At 43.1% G+C, this 23,120-nt stretch overlaps 1 protein-coding gene across 2 annotated transcripts in view; it reads left to right on the top strand.

Moving 5' to 3' along the window:
• The window catches only part of TTC13 (tetratricopeptide repeat domain 13), a 1,212,286-nt gene that overhangs the window by 719,975 nt on the left and 469,191 nt on the right, over positions 1-23,120 (top strand). For both annotated transcript variants that reach the window (XM_078649075.1, XM_078649076.1), the window contains exon 16: positions 2,525-2,608. In XM_078649075.1, the coding sequence (XP_078505201.1) occupies positions 2,525-2,608 (84 nt within the window). The remainder of the gene's footprint in view (positions 1-2,524; positions 2,609-23,120) is intronic.

Below are 23,120 nucleotides of genomic sequence, written 5' to 3'. Positions count from 1 at the left end.
TGCTTGCTGTCCTCCCCCGTCGTTGCTCGTGCTTGCTGTCCTGCCCCCTCGTTGCTCGTGCTTGCTGTCTTGCCCCCTCGTTGCTCGTGCTTGCTGTCCTGCCCCCTCGTTGCTCATGCTTGCTGTCCTGCCCCCCCTCGTAGCTCGTGCTTGCTGTCCTGCCTCCCCCTCGTTGCTTGTGCTTGCTGTCCTGCCCCCTCGTTGCTTGTGCTTGCTGTCCTGCCCCCTCGTTGTTCGTGCTTGCTTTCTTGCCCCCTCGTTGCTTGTACTTGCTGTCCTGTCCCCTCGTTGCTTGTGCTTGCTCTCTTGCCCCCCCCTCGTTGCTTGTGCTTGCTGTCCTGCCCCCCCTCATTGCTCGTGCTTGCTGTCCTGCCCCCCTCGTTGCTTGTGCTTGCTGTCCTGCCCCTTCATTGCTTGTGCTTGCTGTCCTGCCCCCTCGTTGCTTGTGCTTGCTGTCCTGCCCCCTCGTTGTTCGTGCTTGCTGTCTTGCCCCCTCGTTGGTTGTGCTTGCTGTCCTGCCCCCTCGTTGCTTGCTCTCCTGCCCCCTCGTTGCTTGTGCTTGCTGTCCTGCCCCTCGTTGCTTGTGCTTGCTGCCATACCCCCTCGTTGCTTGTGCTTGCTGTCTTGCCCCTCGTTGCTTGTGCTTGCTGTCCTGCCCCCTCATTGCTTGTGCTTGCTGTCCTGCCCCCCTTCGTTGCTTGTGCTTGCTGTCCTGCTCCACCCTCGTTGCTTGTGCTTGCTGTCCTGCCCCCTCGTTGCTTGTGCTTGTTTTTTTTCCATTCTTCTGCCCTGTTAGCTACTCTGGCGTTCTCCAGTTACTGGTGAATATTTAGCACTGCCACCCCCACCTATTTGAACTTGCTGTCCTCATTCACCCAGCTTGAATGGGCCATTACCCTCCTTACACACTCAAAGCCCTCTCCGGTCCTTCCACTTTCCCCAGCCAACTTGAACTAACTCTCTCCATCGTGGTCTGGCAACCACCCTCCTCACCTGAACCCACTCCTGTGCATGGTGGCCGGTGTGGATCATCTCTTTTCCTTTTTTTTCGAGTCACAACCTGCTGTGAGACTGGTGGCCTTCCTTCCAATCAATGGGAATGGAGAGCTTTCATTGCCCAATGGCATTGCGTTGTGCTGTGATTAGCTAAAGACATGCCTGAAACAGGTGGCAAAGGGGTAAGACCAGTTTAGATAACTGCAGATCTTTTTGTTTTGAAAACATCACACAATGGCATTTTTAAATGTGCACAGCCAAATCTACAAGTACTTGCAGTAAAATATTTCGAAACGTTTTAGTAACACAATGGATTTGCTGTGCTCCTTGAGTGAGAGCACTCATTAAATGTGGTGTAATTCAGTAACTCTGTGAATTGTGTACTGTGCACTGATGATGGTGCATTACATTTTCAAATTATTTCTGGAAGTGCTTCTAATTTAAATCTACCACTTGTGCTAATGGGATAGCGTTGATACAGGTAATGGATTGGTAGGATTTCTTTGCACCGCCAACGGATACCTATTGATTTACATTAACCTTTTTCTGACTGCAGTAATTATGTGCCTTGAGGGTAATACTATCCTACTGTACTGATAAAGACCCTGCTTGCAAATAACAACTGGATTCGAAACGTTGGCGTAATTTGTTGGCTGGATATTTAACGTACAATCTGTGGCTCTGTCTGTGTGTGTGTGTGTGTGTGTGTGTGTGTGTGTGTGTGTGTGTGTGTGTGTGTGTGTGTGTGTGTGTGTGGCTCTGTGTGTGTGTGGCTCTGTCTGTGTGGCTCTGTCTGTGTGGCTCTGTGGGTGTGGGGCTCTGGGTGTGGGGCTCTGGGTGTGGGGCTCTGGGTGTGGGGCTCTGGGTGTGGGGCTCTGGGTGTGGGGCTCTGTGTGTGGCTCTGTGTGTGTGGGGCTCTGTCTGTGTGGCTCTGTCTGTGTGTGTGTGGCTGTGTATGTGTGGCTCTGTCTGTGTGTGTGTGTGTGTGTGTGGCTCTGTGTGTGTGTGGCTCTGTGTGTGTGTGGCTCTGTGTGTGTGTGGCTCTGCGAGTGGGGCTGTGTGTGTGTGGCTGTGGCTGTGTGTGTGTGTGTGTGTGTGTGTGTCTGTGTGTCTGTCTGTGTGTGTGTCTGTGTGTGTGTCTGTGTGTCTGTGTGGGGCTCTGGGGCTCTGTGTCCGTGTGGTACACTCGGTTCCACCATGGCCGCAGACAACTGTGTGATTCAGTGACTAGTGGTGTCACGGTTGCCTATCCAGAGCCGGTGGGTGACTAATCTCTTAAATGCACCCACTGGTGTTTTGCAAACTAAGTAATGGTGCAAAGTATGATTATCTTATATGCATGTTTTATTATTGTTTTTTTCCTTTGGTGTAGTGTGAATTATCCTTCGTGCTTATACGATTGTGAGTTAAATCTTTTACTTTTCAATTTTTCTCACTTTTGCACTTTTCTTTTGAATTTGTCAATATATTTGCACACACAAAGTATAATGTTAAGACATTTAAAGGTTTTTTCTTTTTTCACCCACAGAGGCCAAGTCATAAACATGAGATACCAAGAATACTTTGAAAAAATACTTCATTTTATCAAAGACCGGATCCTTGTTTATCATGGGTAAATAAAAAAGCCTGATACGTTTTGTTTCGAAATGTACGTCTTTACAATTGTTTACAAATGAATCTACCTTTGCAGAGTCTATGAAGTATGCGGAATAAATCCGTTCTTCATAGCTTAGCTAATGTTCAAAGCACTATAGAAATACTTAAATGAGGCAAACTGGAGCCTTGAATTCCGGAAATACAATCAGAGACGTTAAAAGGGATTTGCAAAGTGGGCTCTGGCCCAGGGCCACAGCCTTTCAGGGGGCCATGATAGAGCCAGGTCTTTTATGCAGAGTCGTGCCCTGATGACCTTGAATAATTCTTAGAGAAATTATTTTAAATATTGTTTTACTTTAATTTATATTTTAATGTAGGTAATGTGTGGGATTCTAAGATATACATTTTGCAGAGAAATGTTGTGTTTGTTTAATGCAACATCCACAAAAAACGTTTCTTTTAGATTAAAACAGGGCCTCACAGATTTGAAATGGGAGGGGGTCACAGAGATTATTGCAGTACCATTAGTGAGTTGCTGCTGTGTAACTCGTGCACTGTAGGTGACCTAGCCAAAGAGGACATGAAAGCCCTGAAATTGGATCGTAAATTCATAGCGGTTCCTAACAGGTGTCCCCAAATTACCTTTGGTCCAGGGCCCCCGAGATCCTTAAAATGTCACTGAAGTGCATTGTGCAAAACTAAATGAAATCTCGAGAACGATACAAACCAGAAATAACTTGCAGCTAGGTATTGAAGGAGTATCTGCATGAAACGAATTTGGCAACATGTGAGCCGAATAAGTGACTTCCGGTTATTTCTTCCAATAGAGCTTTTTATTGAAGTGTCAAACACTCTTAAGATCTGGTGCTTTCTTAATATGTGTTGCACTGGATTCTGTCATCTGACTCAGACATTAGAATCCCTCTAGTTCTGAGAAACCCCATTACATTTGCTGTTAATGTACACTACCTAATGGCACTACATCCTTCTGTTTTTTCCAAGTCTCACTTAGTCGGTTTTTACAAACTTAAATTCTTGCTCAGGTGACGTCATTCGCCCGATCTAGACTGTGCCCTGCTCTTTTATGTGACAGTGACTAAAGAAGTCACACATATACATGGCCATACATATACACCACAGCCTTGGGACAACCTTTTCATTCATGAACGAACACTTTATTACTGAGGCCACTAACTGCTGCTTCCTCAAATGAACCGAATGACACTACGAACTACAACCACACGTGTTTATGCTGCTAACCAAAGAGGAGTAAGGGAAGCACACAGTAGCACCATGCTACACTATTAGTGTGAATGGTACAATCCCCCTCCCACCCCCAAAAAAGAAAAACACATGAAAAACATGCAGGTAAAAGCCTGCAAAGCATGCTGTCAATAATGGCGGAAAGGAAAGCTTACTAATCGTAGAGCACCTTTCCAAACAAGCATTGGCATAGCCAATAGGTCTCGCCCATGGAACCTTATTAGTATTGAGTTATGCAGTACAATATCCTTGGTGCAATAACATAAACTGTTACATAGCTAAACACTTATAAGGTCCCACAGGTGAGACCTATTGGCTATGCCAATGCTTGTTCTCTCTTATACCAGTTGCATAATATGTAACCTTCAATATGAAGTTGGCACTAGCTTTGCAGAGCAGGGCAGACATTTTTCCGCAGCAGGAACATGAGCACTTTTTGGCTGTTGGCTTGTTCACTGCTCAAGGTCTCATTTTTAAAGCCTTTGAACCTGCATTAATGCACAGCTATAAAAAAAATATGAGTAAAATACGCCAAGCTCAAATGTTGCTGGAGGTAAGATTTAAGAATGAGTACATGTAAAGAATATAAATCCTGAAGTAAAAGAATAGAAATTAATAGAATATAAATCCTGGATAGAGAGGGGAAGACTGCATCCGCCCTAGAATGTTCAATATGAGTTTGGCAGGGACTGCAGCAATCTATCCATAGGGGATGATCAGAAATGGTCGGAAACATTCTTTAAGAGAGAAGAAGTAAAGGAGTGTAGCAAGCACTCAACAGAAGAAGAAGAGTTACAAAGAATGTAATGGATTAAAGAGAGCCTGGGATGACAACAATGCGAGATCAACTCTTTAACTGCAGACAAAGGACGGTTTGTAGTGTAGAGAGTAAGAAGGGAGTGATGGGCAGGCAGGATGTCCCGCAGTCCTCATCAAAAGGTAAAGACAAATAAAAGACCAGTGAATTTGGGGCAGAGGGTTGAGGCGCTTCCAAGAGCACACAAGAGGCACCGAGCCCTTTCAGCATTAGTTCATCAACAATTAAGCAACTTCTGTAAAACAGAAGGGTTTCATTTTATAAGTGGCGCAAGGCCGAGGTCTGTAGTGTACTTCATGAACTGGAGTCAAAAGAAAAAAAAACACAGATGCAAAGCTCGAACAAAGGAGTCACATCTGAAAACAAGCTGCTGCCTAGCATGTGCTTGGTTTCACACGATAGAAAACACGTGAACCATCACGAGATAGAGGTTTCTGGTGTGCCGAGGGTGAGTCATCTCAGCTAACAGGACAGAGACCGAGCTCATCAAGCCGGTGAAGCTTGTTCTGTGTCTGGTTAGTATGCGCATCAATAAAAGATAGTGGCACGAATCTCAGAGGAACAGAAAAGAAGCGGCTTAACAGAAATAAAGCCAGAAAGAGAGTGGCTGCATGTAGGAGCTAGAAAGGTGGAGATAGCAATGGTCTACTGCAGGGATGAGAGCCGGCTGCTTAACCTTACCCTGCACTCATGATGGCGTAGATGATGCTTGCGCTGGGACGCGGTCACTGTCACATCTTTTCCACCTATTCTCGACAAGACACATACCACTAATGGAAGTGCTGCAATTTGCTTACGTGAAAGCAGCATGGAGGTTCAAAAAGCCCCATACCTGAGAATAAAGCGCTGCGGTTTGCTAAAGAGTAGCGTAATGAAAACGAAATAAGTCACAGCGGTAAATGCATTAAATGCGTCCTAACCCATAATGTCCTAAAGGGAAAGAGTGAGAAAGAGAGCGAGGCAGAGGGAGGGAGGGAGAGAAAGAGAGAGAGAGAGAGAGAGAGAGAGAGAGAGAGAGAGAGAGAGAGAGAGAGAGAGAGAGAGAGAGACTCTGCTATTTTTGAAAGCACTGCACTCGTGCTAGTGGCGCTCCCCTGCTCGCTCCCGCAAGGTGGATGCCGCCACAAGCACGAGTATGGGTCCTCCTATGCAGCGCATGTGCGCTGCGTAGGCGAAACCTAAAAACGGGGAGAAGGTCACCCCCTCTTGTAAGATATCAACCTGCGTTAGATTATGGTGGAAAAATAGAGAAAGACAAACGTCAAATGCTGCAGTGTCTGAAATAAATTACCAAAAAGAAACACTGAATACAATTACACATTGATCCGTGTTTTCGTTTGTGGTACTGTACTGCAGAAAAGAACTTCCATTGCTAGAAAAAGCAATCACTCACCAAGATGAGACTGAAGCAGGAGTCACAAAATAACAAGGGGTGCCGCCGCACCCTGTACAATACAACCAACAACTAATGTGAGGCAAATGGGAAAACCAGTGCAAGTTAAAATTTTACTGCAAGGGGCTGGTCAAGTGTGAACCAGAATGAAAAAAGGTTGACACAGAGAGGGAAAAACATGACCATATGATCATATGCATAAAACTTTGATTAGGGCACCAATAAAGGGAAGCAAAAAGAAAACAAATCGTAAGGGGGACATTTTAGGAAGAAAAATTATGTGGTAACACCAATTGCACAAATGATCAGGTGTGTAGCATATTGTATACTCCTATAGGAACAATCAGACCTCTGCATATGCCCAAAAAGTTGACACAGAGAAAGTATCAAATACATTACAAATGGTGTAGAACTGTATACTAATGAAGAGGGGGAAAAACAATTGGAAAATAGCCATTTGAGCCATATTTAACCTCTTGCGCGCTACCGCGTTTTCCCGCTGTACGCGGGAAATTAAAAAATAGCTTGTTTATGACAAAGCCAGCTGGTCATCCGCGCAGCGTAGGTAACGCTGATGACGAGCTGGCTTTGTCATCGGCGCCGAAGGGGTTAAAGGACTTTCACATGTTGGATAATCAAACCAATATACCTTCGGGAATCACATAAGCAATAGATCAAGGGTATATAATGTAGCATAATAATAGCTGATTTGAGACATCAAAATGAATACAAAAGAGAAGGAGGTTTGATATCTTCAGCATGGAGTGGAATATAGGGTAGGACCATGAGGATATACATTTTCATCGATGGCGAGGGACACAAATCATGCCAAAAGATAGGACTGACAAAGAATAACTTGGTGTTTAATAGTTGCAATTTCTACTACTTAAAGATCGCCTTGAGGCCTGTCTTAAGCATCCAGTTTAAATATCCACCAAGATTCTCTGAGGGTTAGTTTATTTATTTATTTAAGAAGTTTTTATTAATTTTCAGTTAAAAGATACAAACAGCAAAGAAAAAAGCAAAGGTATTCAGAAATTATGAACCATATTACAAAAAGTAAATGAATGAATAATATATAATAAATGCAATAAGGCAAGATAACCATAGAAAGAGAACAATAGAGAGAAAAGGAAGAAAAAGAAAAAAGGAAAGAGAATGGATGGAAATAAGAAATATATTATTCAAAGAGTTGAAGAATATAGGAAAATAAAGAAAGAGTTAATTCACAGGTGCATGGGAAGAAAGATAAGTCGTAAAAGGTAACCAAAGGAGGTCAGATTTAATTTTTTTGCGAAAGAGTAAGAGAAGAAACAGTAGCAATTTTATGTTCATCACAAATAAAGTTCCACCAAGTCAATGAGGAAATTTTGGAGTTATCTTTCCAAGATGATAAAATAACTTTAAATGCTAATGCGATAAAAAGGTCAAATAATAAGGAGATAGAGGAGGAGTCATCAATATCAGTTGAGGAGGAACCTAGAAAAATATTTTGTAATGATAATGTAAAATCACAGTGAAAGATTTTCATACAAATGATCCAAACAGATTTCCAAAATGTCAATACATTTGAACATGCATAAAGTTGATGACAAAGTGCCATTAGCATTAGAACATGACCAACATAATGGAGAGGAGGAAGGGGAAAACTTGGAAATATAAACAGGTGTAATAACAGCTCTATTGTAAAGAAAATACAAGGATTGGGTTATCCGAGCAGCAGCAGAAACTTTAAATAACTTAGACCAAAATTTGTCCCAATTCAAAATAGAAAGAGAAACGGACAGGTCTGTTTCCCACGCAATTTCTATAGGAGACTTAGGTCTTTCAGTAACATGTAATGACAATAGTTTGTATACAATAGCTGCTTTAGGTCTTTGTGTCTGAAATAAACTATATAACAGAGTAGGTGGAGTAAGAGAGGGAGTGTCATCAGGAAAGTCAAAAGAAGCAAGCTGTAATTGCAAAGCATCTGAAATTACAGTATATTCATTAAGACATGAACTAGGTGAGTGAAACCGAGACTGCAATTCAACAAAAGGGATTACAGAGTTTCAGTTGATTAATTGGTGCACATATATAACTCCCTTCTCCTTTCAATATTTGTAGTAGAACGATTTACCTTTATATTTGAGAAATTCATCATACCAGATGGTAGAGGATAAAAAACATTGATAAGCAGTTAGACCATTGGAGAGAGTATTGTATAATAAATTCTGGGAATATTTTAAAATCGGGTTATTAGATGTAAAAGTACAATTTAACATATACACTACATTCTGAAAAGAAAAATCTTTTAGCAAGGAACGCTCAAAAGCAATCCATCTAGGAATAGGATAGCAGAATCATAAGCTAAAGCAAATGATTGTTTAATTAAAAAGGCAGAATGATAAGCTTTAAAATGAGTAAAACGTACACCACCTTCAGATTTAGGACGCATAAGTTTAGCGAGGGCAATACGTGGGTGTTTCGTATTCCATAAAAATTGTGAACAAATAGAGTTAAATTAAGAGAAATAAGATATGGGAATGCGAATAGGTAACGTAGAAACTGTATACAGTACATGTGGTACAATCATCATTTTGATGGTATCTAACCTACCCCACCATCAGAGAAATAGTGGAGACCAAGTAAGGAGGAGTGATTGGATTTTAGAGATTAATACATGAAAGGTATACTTGATTGTGTTGGTCAGGGAAGCAGAAAACCAAATGCCAAGGTATTTGATTTTGGTGGGGCACCAAGCAAAATTAGTATCCGAAAACATATACTGGTAACATAGAGAATTTAAAGGTAGAACTTCAGTCGTAGAGAGGTTTAACTTATATCCTGAGATACTGGAATACAACCGAACCTCATCCATAAATGGAGGCAAGGAAGTAAGGGGATTGGACATATAGACCAATATATCATCCGAATAAGCCGATATTTTTGTTTCAACAGAATTATATGAGAAGCAAGAAATATGGGTGTTGACTCGTATGCGTTCAAGAAAGGGTTGAAGACATAAAACAAATAGCAAGGGAGAGAGGGGACAACCCTGTCGTGTACCTCTAGATAAGGAAAATAATTTAGAGACACGGTTATTTACAAAAATACTAGCTCGTGGGCAGGAGTATAATAGTTTGACATAGGAAATGAATGTAGGTCCAAAGCCAAACCATTGGAGAGTTTTGAACATAAATTGCCAATTAATACGGTCAAAAGCCTTTTCGGCATCCAAAGATAACGCTGCATGGGGGAATTTTAATTTTTTGCCGTAGGAGATGATATTTGCAAACATTCTAGCATTGTCCGATGCTAACCTGCCCTTCACAAATCCAACTGGATCAGTCTTTATTAACATTGGAATACTATGCTCAAGACGAGATGCCACAATCTTAGCAAATATTTTGCAATCATAGTTAATTAATGATATAGGCCTGCAATGTTTACAGAGTAAATGACCTTATCAGGTTTAGGGATGAGTATTATTAAAGCATTCATAAACGATCCAGAGGCTTTAGCATCTTCAAAAAAAGAATTAAAAAGTTGTAGAAGTTTGGAGACAAAGATAGAGGCAAAGGTAGAGTAAAATTCAACAGAAAGACCATCAGGACCTGGTGCTTTTGATTTTTTCAAAGAGTTAATGGCATTAGTAATCTCCTGGGACGTAACTTTACCCTCCAATAAACGGAATTCATTAGGTAAGGATGGGGGAGTAGGGAGACTCATGAAAAAGTATCCAGATTTTGATTAGAGGGGTGTGTGTCATCAGAATAAAGTAGTTGATAATAGTCATGAAAAAATCAGCAATATCGTCATTAGATGTCACCAAAGTTTTAGTAGAGTCATTCAAGATGGGTCTAATATTTTTGCGTTCAGTTTTGATTATCAAATAATTGGCTAACATTTTACCCGCCTTGTTCTGGCCTCCATGATACTTAGATTTAACTTTAAGAAGAGTATTACATGCTTCAACTGTTGCAAGTTCATTAAGTTCGGATTGGGCTTTAATCAACTCATGTAAAGTATTGGGGGACTTAGACGTAAAATAATTATGTTACGAAAATGTACGTTTTTGCACTTGATCTGTATACTTTTTCCGATTAGTTTTCTTTTTCCTTGAGACATATGAAATAGTAAAGGCACGAAAAGAAGCCTTAAATGCATCCAAATTTTTGGGAAAGGAGGTGTCTAATGGGGTATTGAACATGAAATATTCAATAATAAAAGTAGTGGCTTCTTTAATGAAAATAGTGTCAGATAATAAAAAGTTTCCAACGGCTGAATTCTAGGGAGTTAATAGATCAATCTAAAACAGCATGAACTGGTGCATGGTCCGAAATGAAAATAGACCCAGTTCAGTTCAGTTCAAAAGCTTTATTCGATTTGTAAAACAAACCATACAAGCAGAACACAAACAGAAATAACGTGTATACTTAAAAAATCATCACCGACACAACAAAGTGAAAAAAACTAGAGAACGCCTGTCTTATAAGGATAAAAGAGCATCAAGGACACGACAGTTAAAAAAGTGATCGGAAGGAAGTCATTTCATACATGGTAAGAGGGGAGATCTTAAAAAACATGGTCTGACCAATATGAGATTTCAACAGTACAAAGCTATAGGTTAAAAAGGCTAAAATCATTTATAATACATGGTAAATGCTTAAAACATACGATATAGGGCACACAAATTAATAGATGAACTAGCTAAACTAACTAATGTACAGTCGGGAAACCACAGTAAGGAAAGCTGAACGCAATCCAGGGTGTCATAGCTATGGTTAGAAACAACAGTGATATGCAACTAAAAAATATAAGTAATTGAATGTCAATAAAGAAGTCTTGGTCTCCTTGTTTTATTCCAACACAGCATGTGAACAACCAGCCGACACGTGTTTCATCGCATCTTGCGAATCTTCAGGGCTCCATTGGTTGTGTATTGGACCATAAGGCCGCTCTTCCGGTGATACTTCCGACCCGGAAGGGCCCAAGACCATCCAAAACGTAATTGAAAAATGTGGTATAGTCGCTTATAAGCGTAGTGCGCTTGTTCTGGGTTGCCCGGGGGAACTTCGAACGAGGAGACCCGGGAGAGAAGAGAGAAGCAGCAAGACGTCTACAGACACCAAGTCCGGAACAGGCTTCGGAATCATTCGCAATAATCGAGGCACCCCGTCTTTTCAGACACTAAGCGATCGAGTAATACACCTTCCCCCGGGCAACCCAGAACAAGCGCACTACGCTTATAAGCGACTATACCACATTTTTCAATTACGTTTTGGATGGTCTTGGGCCCTTCCGGGTCGGAAGTATCACCGGAAGAGCGGCCTTATGGTCCAATACACAACCAATGGAGCCCTGAAGATTCGCAAGATGCGATGAAACACGTGTCGGCTGGTTGTTCACATGCTGTGTTGGAATAAAACAAGGAGACCAAGACTTCTTTATTGACATTCAATTACTTATATTTTTTAGTTGCATATCACTGTTGTTTCTCTGCATTTTGAAATTCTTACATCAGGACATTGTATCCGTTTTCTACTCGTCAAGTGTGTGCATAGGGTTTGCCATTTTGTGTTATTGTGGATTAGTGAGCTTGCTCGCTTCTCCTTGGGTGGTTATATGGTTATCCACTCACCCAGTTGCACCACACTCCATTGGTTCTACAGTGCTTCTACACTGGCTGAGCGCCCGCTCTCTGACAACCTAAAAACCATCCTTTCCTCAAATTCATAGCTATGGTTATCCTGGCAGCTGTGCATGGTTAAAATATACAGACAGGAAGCCACGGTAAAGACGGAACTCTATCTCAGTTATCAAAAGACCATGGCTTTCCTGGCAGCTGTACATTTTAATATATATGTCGCTACGAAGAAGCAGATATTCATGTCTTCTAGGGAACTAAGTAGCCGTAAAGCATTCCTCGTAGAGCGAACCTTATGATTTAAAAAGATGGGCTTTAAATATGTTACCCTGAAGAAATAATAATATTTACAAAACAATAAGAAATGACAGCAGCTTTGGCGGGAAACATTGTCACAAGGGCATGCTATAGCCGATCTGGAGTTCATCATAGGAAATGCAACAAGATGATGAACGATTCCCATTCGTAATCGTGTAAGGACAAACCGGTGGGAGTTACGGGTAACACCCGAGAGATAAGGTTGGAAGCCGGTGGAAAGATTAAAGTCCCGGTAAGTCATAACGGTTTGCAACTTTCCTGATACCTTTGCACTACCTTCTTTCTTGTAATTTAAAAACCTTTGTTTAATGTCTTTTTTTGGGATCGAAACTACAGAGCTAGGGTCAAGAAAAATGTCAAACTGAAACAGGAGATAAAACCAATGATGTATGTACTTAAGCCAGATGATTCGTGTGGAGTAGTCCAGCCTAAGACAGTCAAGAATAATCTCCTGGGTAAATTGGGTTTCGGACTTGGTCCAAATTGAGCGGCAAAGCAGCAAGGGGCGCAGTGCAGCTAGGTCCGAAATAAAATCAATACCCACTTCTTCATGAATCAAATCCACGGATGCTGAGGGTGGTACACATAACAATTTTCTGAGGAACTTATTTTCGTCTTTCTGCACATTAGGACCAACGCAGTGTCCCCAGACTCCCGCTCCATACAATATTGAGGGCACACATTTTACATTATAGATATTCATCATGTCTTTGATACTCCTCACCCGAGTTTGAATGAAAATCTAAAGATACTATTAGTTGATCTCTTCGTTTTTAGACTGATGTTTTCAAACTCGGGGTGCCATGACCCACTATTGGCGAAAGTGATGCCTAAGTAGCAAAAGGTTTTTACTTGTACCATCTTAACCTTGTCAATAAAAAAGCTAGAATGGGTTTTCTTGGCTTTCATCCCACAGGACATTACAAAGGTTTTAGTTTTATTTACTGATAGCTTCCTACTTTCAATAAACATCATAAAACTGTCAATGAGGCGTTGTAGGCCAATCTGTGTGCGGGACAATAACACAGCGTCATCCGCATATAATAACATTGGCACAGGTTTACCTCCGATCAAAAGTGCATCAGCTGGGGTCTGGCACAGTATAGAATCGATTTGATTAATAAAGAGGGAAAATAAAAGGGGGGCCAGAACGCAACCCTGGCGGATGCCTCGTGAAACCTTGAAAAGGGAGGTACATTCGCCAAGAGAACCGTAACGCACCTTACATGACAGTCTCTCGTATAGCCTTGCCATGAAGTGTACAATTTCTTTTGGAGCTCCTGACTCTAATAGGACCTGCCATAATATACTGTGGTCGACCAGATCGAACGCGCTACTCAAGTCCGCAAAACATAAAAACAGATTCCCCTCTTTAACTTCCGTATATTTATTAATTAATAAGTCTAAATTTACACACTGTTCTAGTGTCCCCATACCTTTTCTAAAACCGTATTGAACCTTCGTTAAAATATCATTATCATTTGCCCAGGTTTCTAGCCTCAGTAACATGATTCGGCTCATTACCTTAACAGAGGCGTCCAATAAGAAGATGGGGCGATAATTACCTGCCTCTGATTTACTGCCCTTTTTAAATATAGGAATTATGACTGATTGGCCCCAAGATGGTGGTGGGCTACCCTCTGCTGCAGCATTAAAGACCCTCACTAAAATGGGTGCCCACAAATTCATTTCAGCTTTAAGAAGGTCTATAGGTACCCCGTCGGGGCCAGGGGCCTTTCCTCCTTTGCTATCAGACAACCCTACATAGACCTCCTCCAAAGTAATACCTAATGGTAGGGGCAACCAGACTGAAACCTCTTGGGCGGGTATTTCTAGTGACTTCCCTTCCGGGTTAAAAATATTAGAAAAACGTTTGATCCATGCGTGACAGGCTACATAAGATGTGAGTTCTGGGATCCCCTCAGTATTTAGAAAAGGGCTATTTATGGTCTCCCAATAGAGTTTACTATTATGGGTTTCCGCAGCTTGTTTTAGGTTATCCCAGACTTCTTCTCGTAGAGCCATTTTCCTGTTAGAGAGGGCCACCTTGTATTTAACACGCAAGGATTTGATGTAATTATAATTGCGTGGTTTAAGGCGTAGGGCCTTTTTAAGTTCGCTTAAGGACAAAGTACAGGGTTTGTCAAACCATCCCAGCCTAGCTACCCTGGTTTTGGGTTGTTTCTTCGTAAAGGCGGCTTCTATGGCAATATTAATCCTTATGTAACTAGACACCAAAGTTGTCGAGTTGATCTCTTCACCTAAACAATAAAAGATCTCATTCTGACAGTTATCTACGACCTCCTTAAGTTTTTTCACGGGATCAGTTCCGGCCCACTTGATTCTGGGGCCATTTGGTCTCGTGGGGGCTATATCAGTAGAACAAAATTCATTATTAAAAGACTTAGGACCCCAACCCAGAAGGGTTAAAAAGATACTATTATGATCACTAAGTGATTCTTCACTTACCCATAAGTTGGTAAATTCACTGGAGTTTGAGAGCAAAATATGATCAATATTAGTATTGTGTGTCTGCCTGTAAAAGTAGGGCAGGGATAGTTAGACTTGTTTCTGTTGCAGCTAAGCAGATCTAAATCAAATTTAGCTATCATATTGTTTAAAAGATTACCATAAGTACAGTGAGGAAAGTGAAGAGAATCCACTTTGTCTGTCACCCCATAATTATCTAGCTCACTCCTAAAACCACATGGGTTACCTGGTGCTAAAGGGCAAGGCTGAAGATTAAAATCGCCAGCCCACAAAACAACTGCCACTCTCCGTGAGGATGCCAGTACACTTTTGAGTTCGGTTTCCAGGTGGAGTAAGATATTACCCCTAGAAGCATCAAAGATGTTATTATAAAAATTGACAAGGATTAGGTCTCTATATGTGTTGGCCTCCAGCCGTAGCACCTGACTATGGGGTTCAATGAAGGAATAACTTTTAATATTGAAATCAATCATCTTGTTAGAGATTAGCATCAATAGGCCACCCTTGGCTCTGCCCGAAGGGGAATTGGATGCATTGAGGCAGAATGACGAAAAGCCCTCTACATAAATTGGTTCTTGGCACCAAGTTTCTTGGAGGAAGATAATGTTGTGACCGGCCCCTATAAATTCCTCCCAAAAAGGGGTGTTCAATTTACCTGAAATCCCTGCTACCTTCCAGGTAACAAAGTTAAGCCCCGCCGATTTGGCTGCTGTATAAGTAGCCCTGTCTCGTAGTGGGGCGGGCGAGGTATCAGGGGCAGACTGCTTGTCACCTATAAGATCTTTGGGTGGCTCCTGAAGGGCCACTGGAGCTGCTACTTCAATGTAAGGGATCCTGCATGGGGTATGGGGGCCTACTATGGTTCTAAAAGAATTTTGATCACAAGGTAGGTCTGGGGCTATATGAGTTTCTTGGAAAGCAGCCATTGTGCTACCTATCGTCTCATCTGTCCCCTGGTCCCCTTGGATACAATCATCCCTAGGTGGAGTGGCCGATGGTCAATCGACCATTTCCAGGCAGTCGAACCTATTACTAACGGGAATGCCCCTCCACCCCCCTGCAGTAGGATGGTCGCTATTAGGGCGCCAAGGCCGTTGGCCCCACTCTCTACTTCTACTCTTCTGTGTGTACCAGGAACCTGTATTGTTCCAAGGACGTTCGGAAGGTTGTGCCCAGTTAGGGCCTGTCAGAAGTTGGCGCTCAGGTGGTAGCACCCAATTGGGAGCTATCGGGGGCTGACACTCAGGAGGTTGTACCCAGATTGGTACAGTCAGGTACTGACGCACAGGTGGTAGTACCCAATTTGGTACTATTGGCTGCTGCAGCTCTGGTGGTTGCACCCAATTTGGGGCTAGCGGGTATTTCTGCTCAGGTGGTTGTGCCCATTTTGGGACTGTCGGGGGCGGGCGCACAGACGGTTGCGCCCAATTAGGAGCTTTGAATTGCTGGCGTTCAGGTGGATATACCCAGTTATGTGCTGCCATATTCTGTTGGCTACGTGCATAGGGATAGAAGGAGGAGAGGCGATGGGCATCAATCCCCCCCTTCTTGGCCAGGGCGGGCCAAGAACAAATATAGTCCACCATATCAGGATCATCGCAGGTCACTATGATACAGTCTCCCTGGATATTTTTGGGTTCGTCCCCAATCCATGGCACTCTACGTACTGACGAGATTCGACTGTTTTGGGGGGATTGAAGAGACCTGATCATAGTGAGCCACTGTGAGACCTTATTCCAGAGGGACCAAGATGGTTCCTCCTTGTTTATGGGTAGCTCAGGGACCCCAGTAAGAATGATAGTATAGGGGGACGCTTCTGGTGATAGGTGAAAAGGACGCCTAGCCCTAGAGCCCTTTTTTCCCCTCTTCGGGTCGAGTCGTCGTAGGGTGCTGGGGTAAAAGTGGGGTGGTGGGCCTTTTATTTGATAATTGAGACAGACCCTTATTGGGCACAGGCTGAGTGGGCTGGGTAGACTGGGTAGGAGTGGGCTGACAGGAAAGAGTGACCGTATTATCGGCCATACGCACACTCCCTAAAGGGGTTGAAGAAGATGTATCCGGCTTTTTATGCTTGATTAAATTAGGCAGAGTTATTGGTGTTGGGAGACAATTAGCTACGCTATCCAACTGAACCCCTTGTACTCCTGATCTAGAAGGGATCGTTAAACCCACCCCCTGTTTTACTTGGGCCAGACTAAGCTGGGTCGAAGGCTTCTGGGTAAGAGTGGCAAGTTGTTTTTCAATTGACATAATACTAAGTTCTAGAGGTTAAAAAACATGATGTAAAAGTTCCCTAATGTTCGCTAAAAGCTGGGAGTTCACATCCCCCAAGGAACGGACATTCCCATCTTTAGCTGTAGGCGCTGGATGTAAAGTAGGTTCCAGTGTAGTAGTAGATGACGGGTTGGAACCCTTCGGGGCGCCCTGCAGTGGGTTGGTGGTTGCCCCTTTCTTGAGAAGAATAGCAGGTTGATAGATCATGGGATTGCAATTCTTTAGGTCTTTAACTTGTTTTGGGACAGCACCCTCCATTGCCCCCGTTGGCTGAATCTCGGGGCGATGAACTTGAGATAGCAAAGACTGGAGGTCAGGGGAGTTCTCTAGATTCTCCATGGAGTCAAGATCAGAAATAATGTTAGTAGCTGACAGGTCAACCGTGTTCGGGATGGAATGGACCTCGGCTGTAACGTTAGGTTGCAATAACACCGGGATGGATGTAGTTAAAAGAGGTGGTGATTGAGCTGAAGCTAGAAGGCCCAGGGAGGACCTTCTGGCAATTGCCAAGTCCTGTGACACCCTCCGCTCCAGTAGAGAAATACTCAGGTTAATGGCCTCGTTAGTTCTAGTGAGAAATTGGTCAAGTGGGCCAGTGAGCAAGGCAGATTTCAAGGCCGTCTTGCTTCTTGTCCCCCTGGTCACGGTTGGGGAGAATGGAAAAGATTTAGTATGGAATAATAACAGTACTAGAGAGCGACAAAAGTACCTTGATGTAGAGACGTGTTGAACAAATCACGGGGCCAAGGGGGGTGGCCCAGCCCGGCCTCGCTCGGTCTCGAACGGGCTTAAACGGGCCCGCCCTTGGCCCGGGCTTCGCCCGCGCTTCTGTCCGTGCGCGTCCCGCGTTCGCGTCAGGAGGCTGAACTAAATAGGAAAAAGGGGCGGGAAGAGGCACCAGGTGCGCGCGGTCTCCTGGCGCAAGCACCTCTGGTCCTCGCAGTCCCGCTCCCGGCGTCAGCAGCGCGGCTCTCCCAACAATGTCGCCCAGTGATTCTGATAGCCGAGCACACGGGCTCCCAGGCTACTTTTGGCAAGTCAAGGGTCCTTTAGAAAGTGGCAAAGCAAGACGACTAGCGAGCGGCACCCCCAATTTCCGTTGAATGAACAGATAGGAGTAAGGATTTGCTAACCAAAATATAATCAATCCTGGAACGAGTTTGATGAACATTAGAAAAAAAGTATACTCAGGAGAATCAGGGTTACATGTTTTCCATACATCATATAATGATCTAGAGGCAATGGCCAACTGGAATGCTTTGTGGAATTTGTCAGGGTTAAATTTACATTTAGATTGTCTGTCAGAGAAGGGGTCAATCCATTGATTGAAATCGCCTGCAATAACAATGTTAGGGCAATCGTTGGAAGATAGTAAAACTTTGATGTCATTCCAAAATGAAGGATCTGGTTTTACTGGGCCATAAATATTCAGCAAAATTAGAGTTTTGTTTTGTATAACAACCTTGGCCATTACCCAACGGCCCTCATCATCATTTTGTGAAGACAAAATTTGTACAGATAGCGATTTATGAAATAATATAGCAACACCCCCTTTTTTGCTAGAAGTAGGAGAATAAACAACTTGACCCACCCATTGCCTTTTTAATTTGAGCGATTCTGCATCAGTACAATGTGTCTCTTGAAGAAAGGATACCTGAGAATTAAGTTTGGATAAGTGAGAGAGTACCTTTTGTCTCTTGACGGGATGTCCAAGGCCACGTACATTCCACGTTACAAACTTACACGAAGGAGGGATGGGTGGGTTATACACTAAAAGTTGATACACATCGGGGATATATCTAAAAAGGAAATGACGTCTCATATGAGAAACAAAAAGGAAATATATTACATAGAAACTAACATAACTGAAAAGCACATGTACCATATTAAATAACAGAGAAAAATAGATAAAAATAAAAAAGGGGAAGAACAGGAAAGAAAAAGGGAACAGACATAGAAAGAAGAGAAGATAGATCAAGGAACAGAGTCCAGATCTATGAAAAAGTGATGAAGACAGATGCATGGGACGTAACTGTGCAAACAAGAGATGGAGCGACAAGAGGAGAGATAAAAGTAATAGAAGAACAAACAGCCATAATGGATAAGATAAACCAACAAGACTTCAAGAGTGCTGAGGATTATAGGAAGAAACAGCAGCAGAACAAAGACTCATCAGCGATGACACAAGAAAACGCGACGAAGAAAGAGAAATAAGTGCTAATGTAAGAAACAGCCTTTTTAAACATAATATAGAAGGAAGGAAGAAGCATCAACAGGAACATTATAAATTCCAAGAACCAGCTGCAAAATTAGTGGAAATACTTTGGAGTAAAGATTTCAATTTGAGAGGATCCTCAAATGAGCGTGTGGAACCATTGTGAGTAATTCTGCACAGGCAAGGATGCAGGATACGATATCGAATATTCAATTGTCTCATCTGGGGACGCAAAGCACAAAATTCCTTCCTTCTAGCATTAGTAGCATTAGATAAATCCTGAGATATGAAGATGTTGTGACCAGACCACTTGAAATGAAGTTTTGCTTTGGCTTTAGAGAGGACATGCATTAAATCTGTAAACTCCAAAAATAACATAATGATTCCTCTAGGTTTGGAGGCATGAGGTTGTAAACGACCAAGTCTATGGGCATGTTGAATATTTATGCAGTCTCTGATGGAAGGTCCAAAAGTGCTGACAAGAATTTCTTCAGATATGACAGCATATCGGGACCTTCAATATTTTTTGGCAGACCATAAAGATGTAAGGTATTCCGTCTGTTTCGATTTTTAAGGTCCTCTCTATGAAGCTTTAAGCGTTGGATCGCTTGTTCCAGAACTGGAATTTTAGTAGAAACATCATGTAAATCGCTGATACGTTGTTCCATGTCCAACACCTTAGCCTCCATACTAATCCATCTGTCCTCAATTTGTTGAAGCTTCTCATCAGTTGTGGACATAAACGATTTAAGACCTCGAACTTCATCAAGGATAATATCAAGGACAGGATTTTGGGAGGATAGAATAGGTGATGTAGGATCATTCTTGGCTCTTTTGGGCTTGGTACCAGTTGAAAAGGCTCTGACAGAAGTTGCGGTTTCACTTGCCATCTTGAAATTATGAGGTGGGCGAGATGTAACTTTTAACAAAGTTTTCAATCTGCTCATACGCCCAAAATAAAAATAAAAGTCACCCTCCTGTCAGCACTCAAGTAATCGCTATGTAAATTATATAGCAGAAACGTTACGGCAAGTAGTAAATCACAAGCCAATGTGCCATGAGGCTAAGGGGTGTGACCAAATGCTGTACTGAAAAAAGGTCATTTAGACTAATTTAAGCCTGAATAATATCGCCACAAGCTCCATGGGTTCCATATTGGTGCTTGCATGTGAAGAGAAAAAACATTTTAGCTGCAAGTACTGGCAAAGTCACTTTAAGGTCAACAGTAACAGCATTTGTCAGTGTAAGTAAAAATAAATGATATAGACCTAAGAAGTGCACGTTGCCGCACCTTATAAATATAAACGTCGGTTATCTTAGAATGAAGCGTGTGGCGCAGCTGGTAACAAAATGAATGTGGTTCCCAACATATCCACCAAAACAAAGTCAGGCAGGCACAAGGCAGTAGATAATCTGTCTCACAAATCTTCAAAACATGACAGTACTTAGAGCTTCACATCCTGCTTGAACTGTATATAAAATATTTAAAAAGTACTGCTGTAATTCAATCTGAATGAGCTCTCTGTCAAAGAAGAGTCACAGGTTGCGACGACACTGAGGAAGCTAAATTCAGCCCAACCCTTGAAACACACTACAGATCATTATTGGAGGTATTGTCTCTTTGAAAACGATTAGTGCCTCACAGTATTTGTCCTATCTGAGAAGGTAGATAAGCATGCTGCGCAGTAACAAGATGAGTGCTGGTTACCGCATATTGAAGCGCGCTGCGCAGCCGCTGTCAAAATGGCGACCACAACACACGCCTGTGTGAGAGAAGTCACCGGTACCTGTGCTGCGTCTCCCCTAGGCACCGGAGACGTAACAAACGAGCCAGTATTTTCCCCGCATATTCCAACGCAGGTAGTCTGCAATTACGGCTTCTGTTGGCAGCGAAAAGTGGCTGTAAATCAAAGAGAAGCTCCGTAGGATCACGGAGCTCACGAAGGAGTCGCCATCTTCTCGCAGCGCGAGACCAAGGGTTAGTTTATTATTATGTTCCGTTCTTAATTGAGCTCTAACTTCCTCTATCACCTGTCATTTAAGATCTTCTGGATTTTGGCCTTTGTACCTAAAATGTTCCACGAAAGGGGTCTTTTGAGGTAGACATCTTACTTGGCTCAATGTTTTCCAATGCCAGTATTTATTCTCCATGTGGTCTGACCTAAGTGGAGCATATCACAAGGGCATTTTATATTCTAGACCAGGGGTCTCCAACCTTTTCTGTATTGGGAGCTACTTCTGCTCAGGGAAAGTCCTGCTGAGCTACTAGCAAATGTTATCACTTTGAAATAGAGACAACATATGTTAACATTACACTATGATCACCATAAGCAGAATTATTAGTAGTGACCACCCAAGCATTCCAGACAAGGTTCCCAAAAGAAATGCGAGGAAAACATTTCTCAGTATTGAATGCTTTCATCTGACTAATGTAGTAACACTCAAATTGTTACATGCTGTGCAACACAAAAGACATAACCCCAGCAGTTTTCCCAACTCAGCTTGAATTATCATTCAGATATCAACTTTAAATGTGTTTTAGAACTGCAATATTTTGTCTTCATCAGCATATAAGTTTTCTGAAAAGGAAACATTTTCTATGAAAAAACATGTTTACCATCAAAAGATAATTTTTCGGAAAAACAGTCATCAAATATCAGCTTGCCATTTTCATCAAATATTACCATGTAAAACTACCTCGCATGAACAGTTTCTTCTTTGAATAAGAGATATTATAAACATAGGTCATGGATGCTCACCATAACACCAAGGATGCCTGTGCTAATAAATGGTCACCATTATAACGGGGCCACCATTGTGCCAAGACTAAATGCCATAACATCCAGGATGTTCGCCATATAACAGTCATGCCCATTATTATGTGAGGAGCAGTCATCCTTCTGTCAGGTGTGGCAAAAAGTGGGCCAGTCATGTTCTTAATATGTCCATGATGGCAGCCTGTATGACACAACTAGACTGAAAAATGACCATTATAGTCAAGGATAACCATTAGTATGCTACTGGCACCATTATTCAATCAATCAATCATGTCATTTGTAAAGCGCACTACTCACCCGTGAGGGTCTCAAGGCACTGGGGTGGGGAATGCTGCTCCTGCTCGAAAAGCCTGGTCTTGAGGAGTTTTCTGAATGTCAGCAGGTCTTGAGTTGGCGTAGGTGGATGGGGAGGATGTTCCAGGTCTTGGCGGCGAGATGAGTGAACGATCTGCCGCCGGAGGTCGCTCTTCGGAAGCAGGGAACTAAGGCGAGGGTGAGGTCGGCGGAGCAGAGCTGGCGGGTGGGGGTGCAGAAGCCAAGTCGTCTGTTGAGGTACGTTGGTCCGGTGTTGTGGAGTGCCTTGTGTGCGTGGGTGAGAAGCTTGAAGGTTATCCTCTTGTTGACCGGGAGCCAGTGCAGGTCTCAGGTGGGGTGTGATGTGGCTGTGGTGAGGGATGTCGAGGATCAGGCTGCAGAGGCGTTCTGGATGCGTTGGAGCCGTCTCGGGAGTTTGGCCGAGGCTCCTGCATAGAGGGCATTTCCGTAGTACAACCTGCTGCTGACGAATGCCTGGGTGACCGTTCTTCTAGCTTCAGTGGGGATCCACTTGTAGATCCTGCGGAGCATGCGGAGGGCGTTGAAGCAGGAGGATGAGACGGCGTTGACCTGTTTAGTCATTGAGAGGGTGGAGTTGAGGATGACCCCTAGGTTGCGTGCGTGGTCGATGGGTGTTGGGGCGGTTCCCAGTGCGGTCCGCCACCAGGAGTCATCCCAGGCCGAAGGGGTGGGTCCGAGGATGAGGACCTCCATCTTGTCCAAGTTCAGCTTCAGTCGGTTGTTCCTCTTCCATTCAGCGACGGCCTTCATTCCTTCGTGAAGGTTGGTTTTGGTGGTGTGGGGGTCCTTGGTGAGGGAGAGGATCAGCTGGGTGTCATCGGCATAGGAGATGATGTTGAGGTCGTGCCTACGGGCGACGTGGGCGAGCGGTGCCATGTAGCTGTTAAACAGAGTTGGGCTGAGGGATGAGCCCTGGGGTACGCCGCAGATGATCTCGGTGGCTTCGGAGCAGAAGGGGGGAAGACGGATGCTCTCTGTTCTGCCGGAGAGGAAGGAGGTGGTCCAGTCCAGGG

Source organism: Lissotriton helveticus, chromosome 6, assembly GCF_964261635.1.
Source record: "Lissotriton helveticus chromosome 6, aLisHel1.1, whole genome shotgun sequence".
NCBI classification, from domain to species: Eukaryota; Metazoa; Chordata; class Amphibia; order Caudata; family Salamandridae; genus Lissotriton; species Lissotriton helveticus.
Note: the sequence above shows the minus strand (reverse complement) of the source record. Positions and strands in the feature narration are given on the sequence as shown.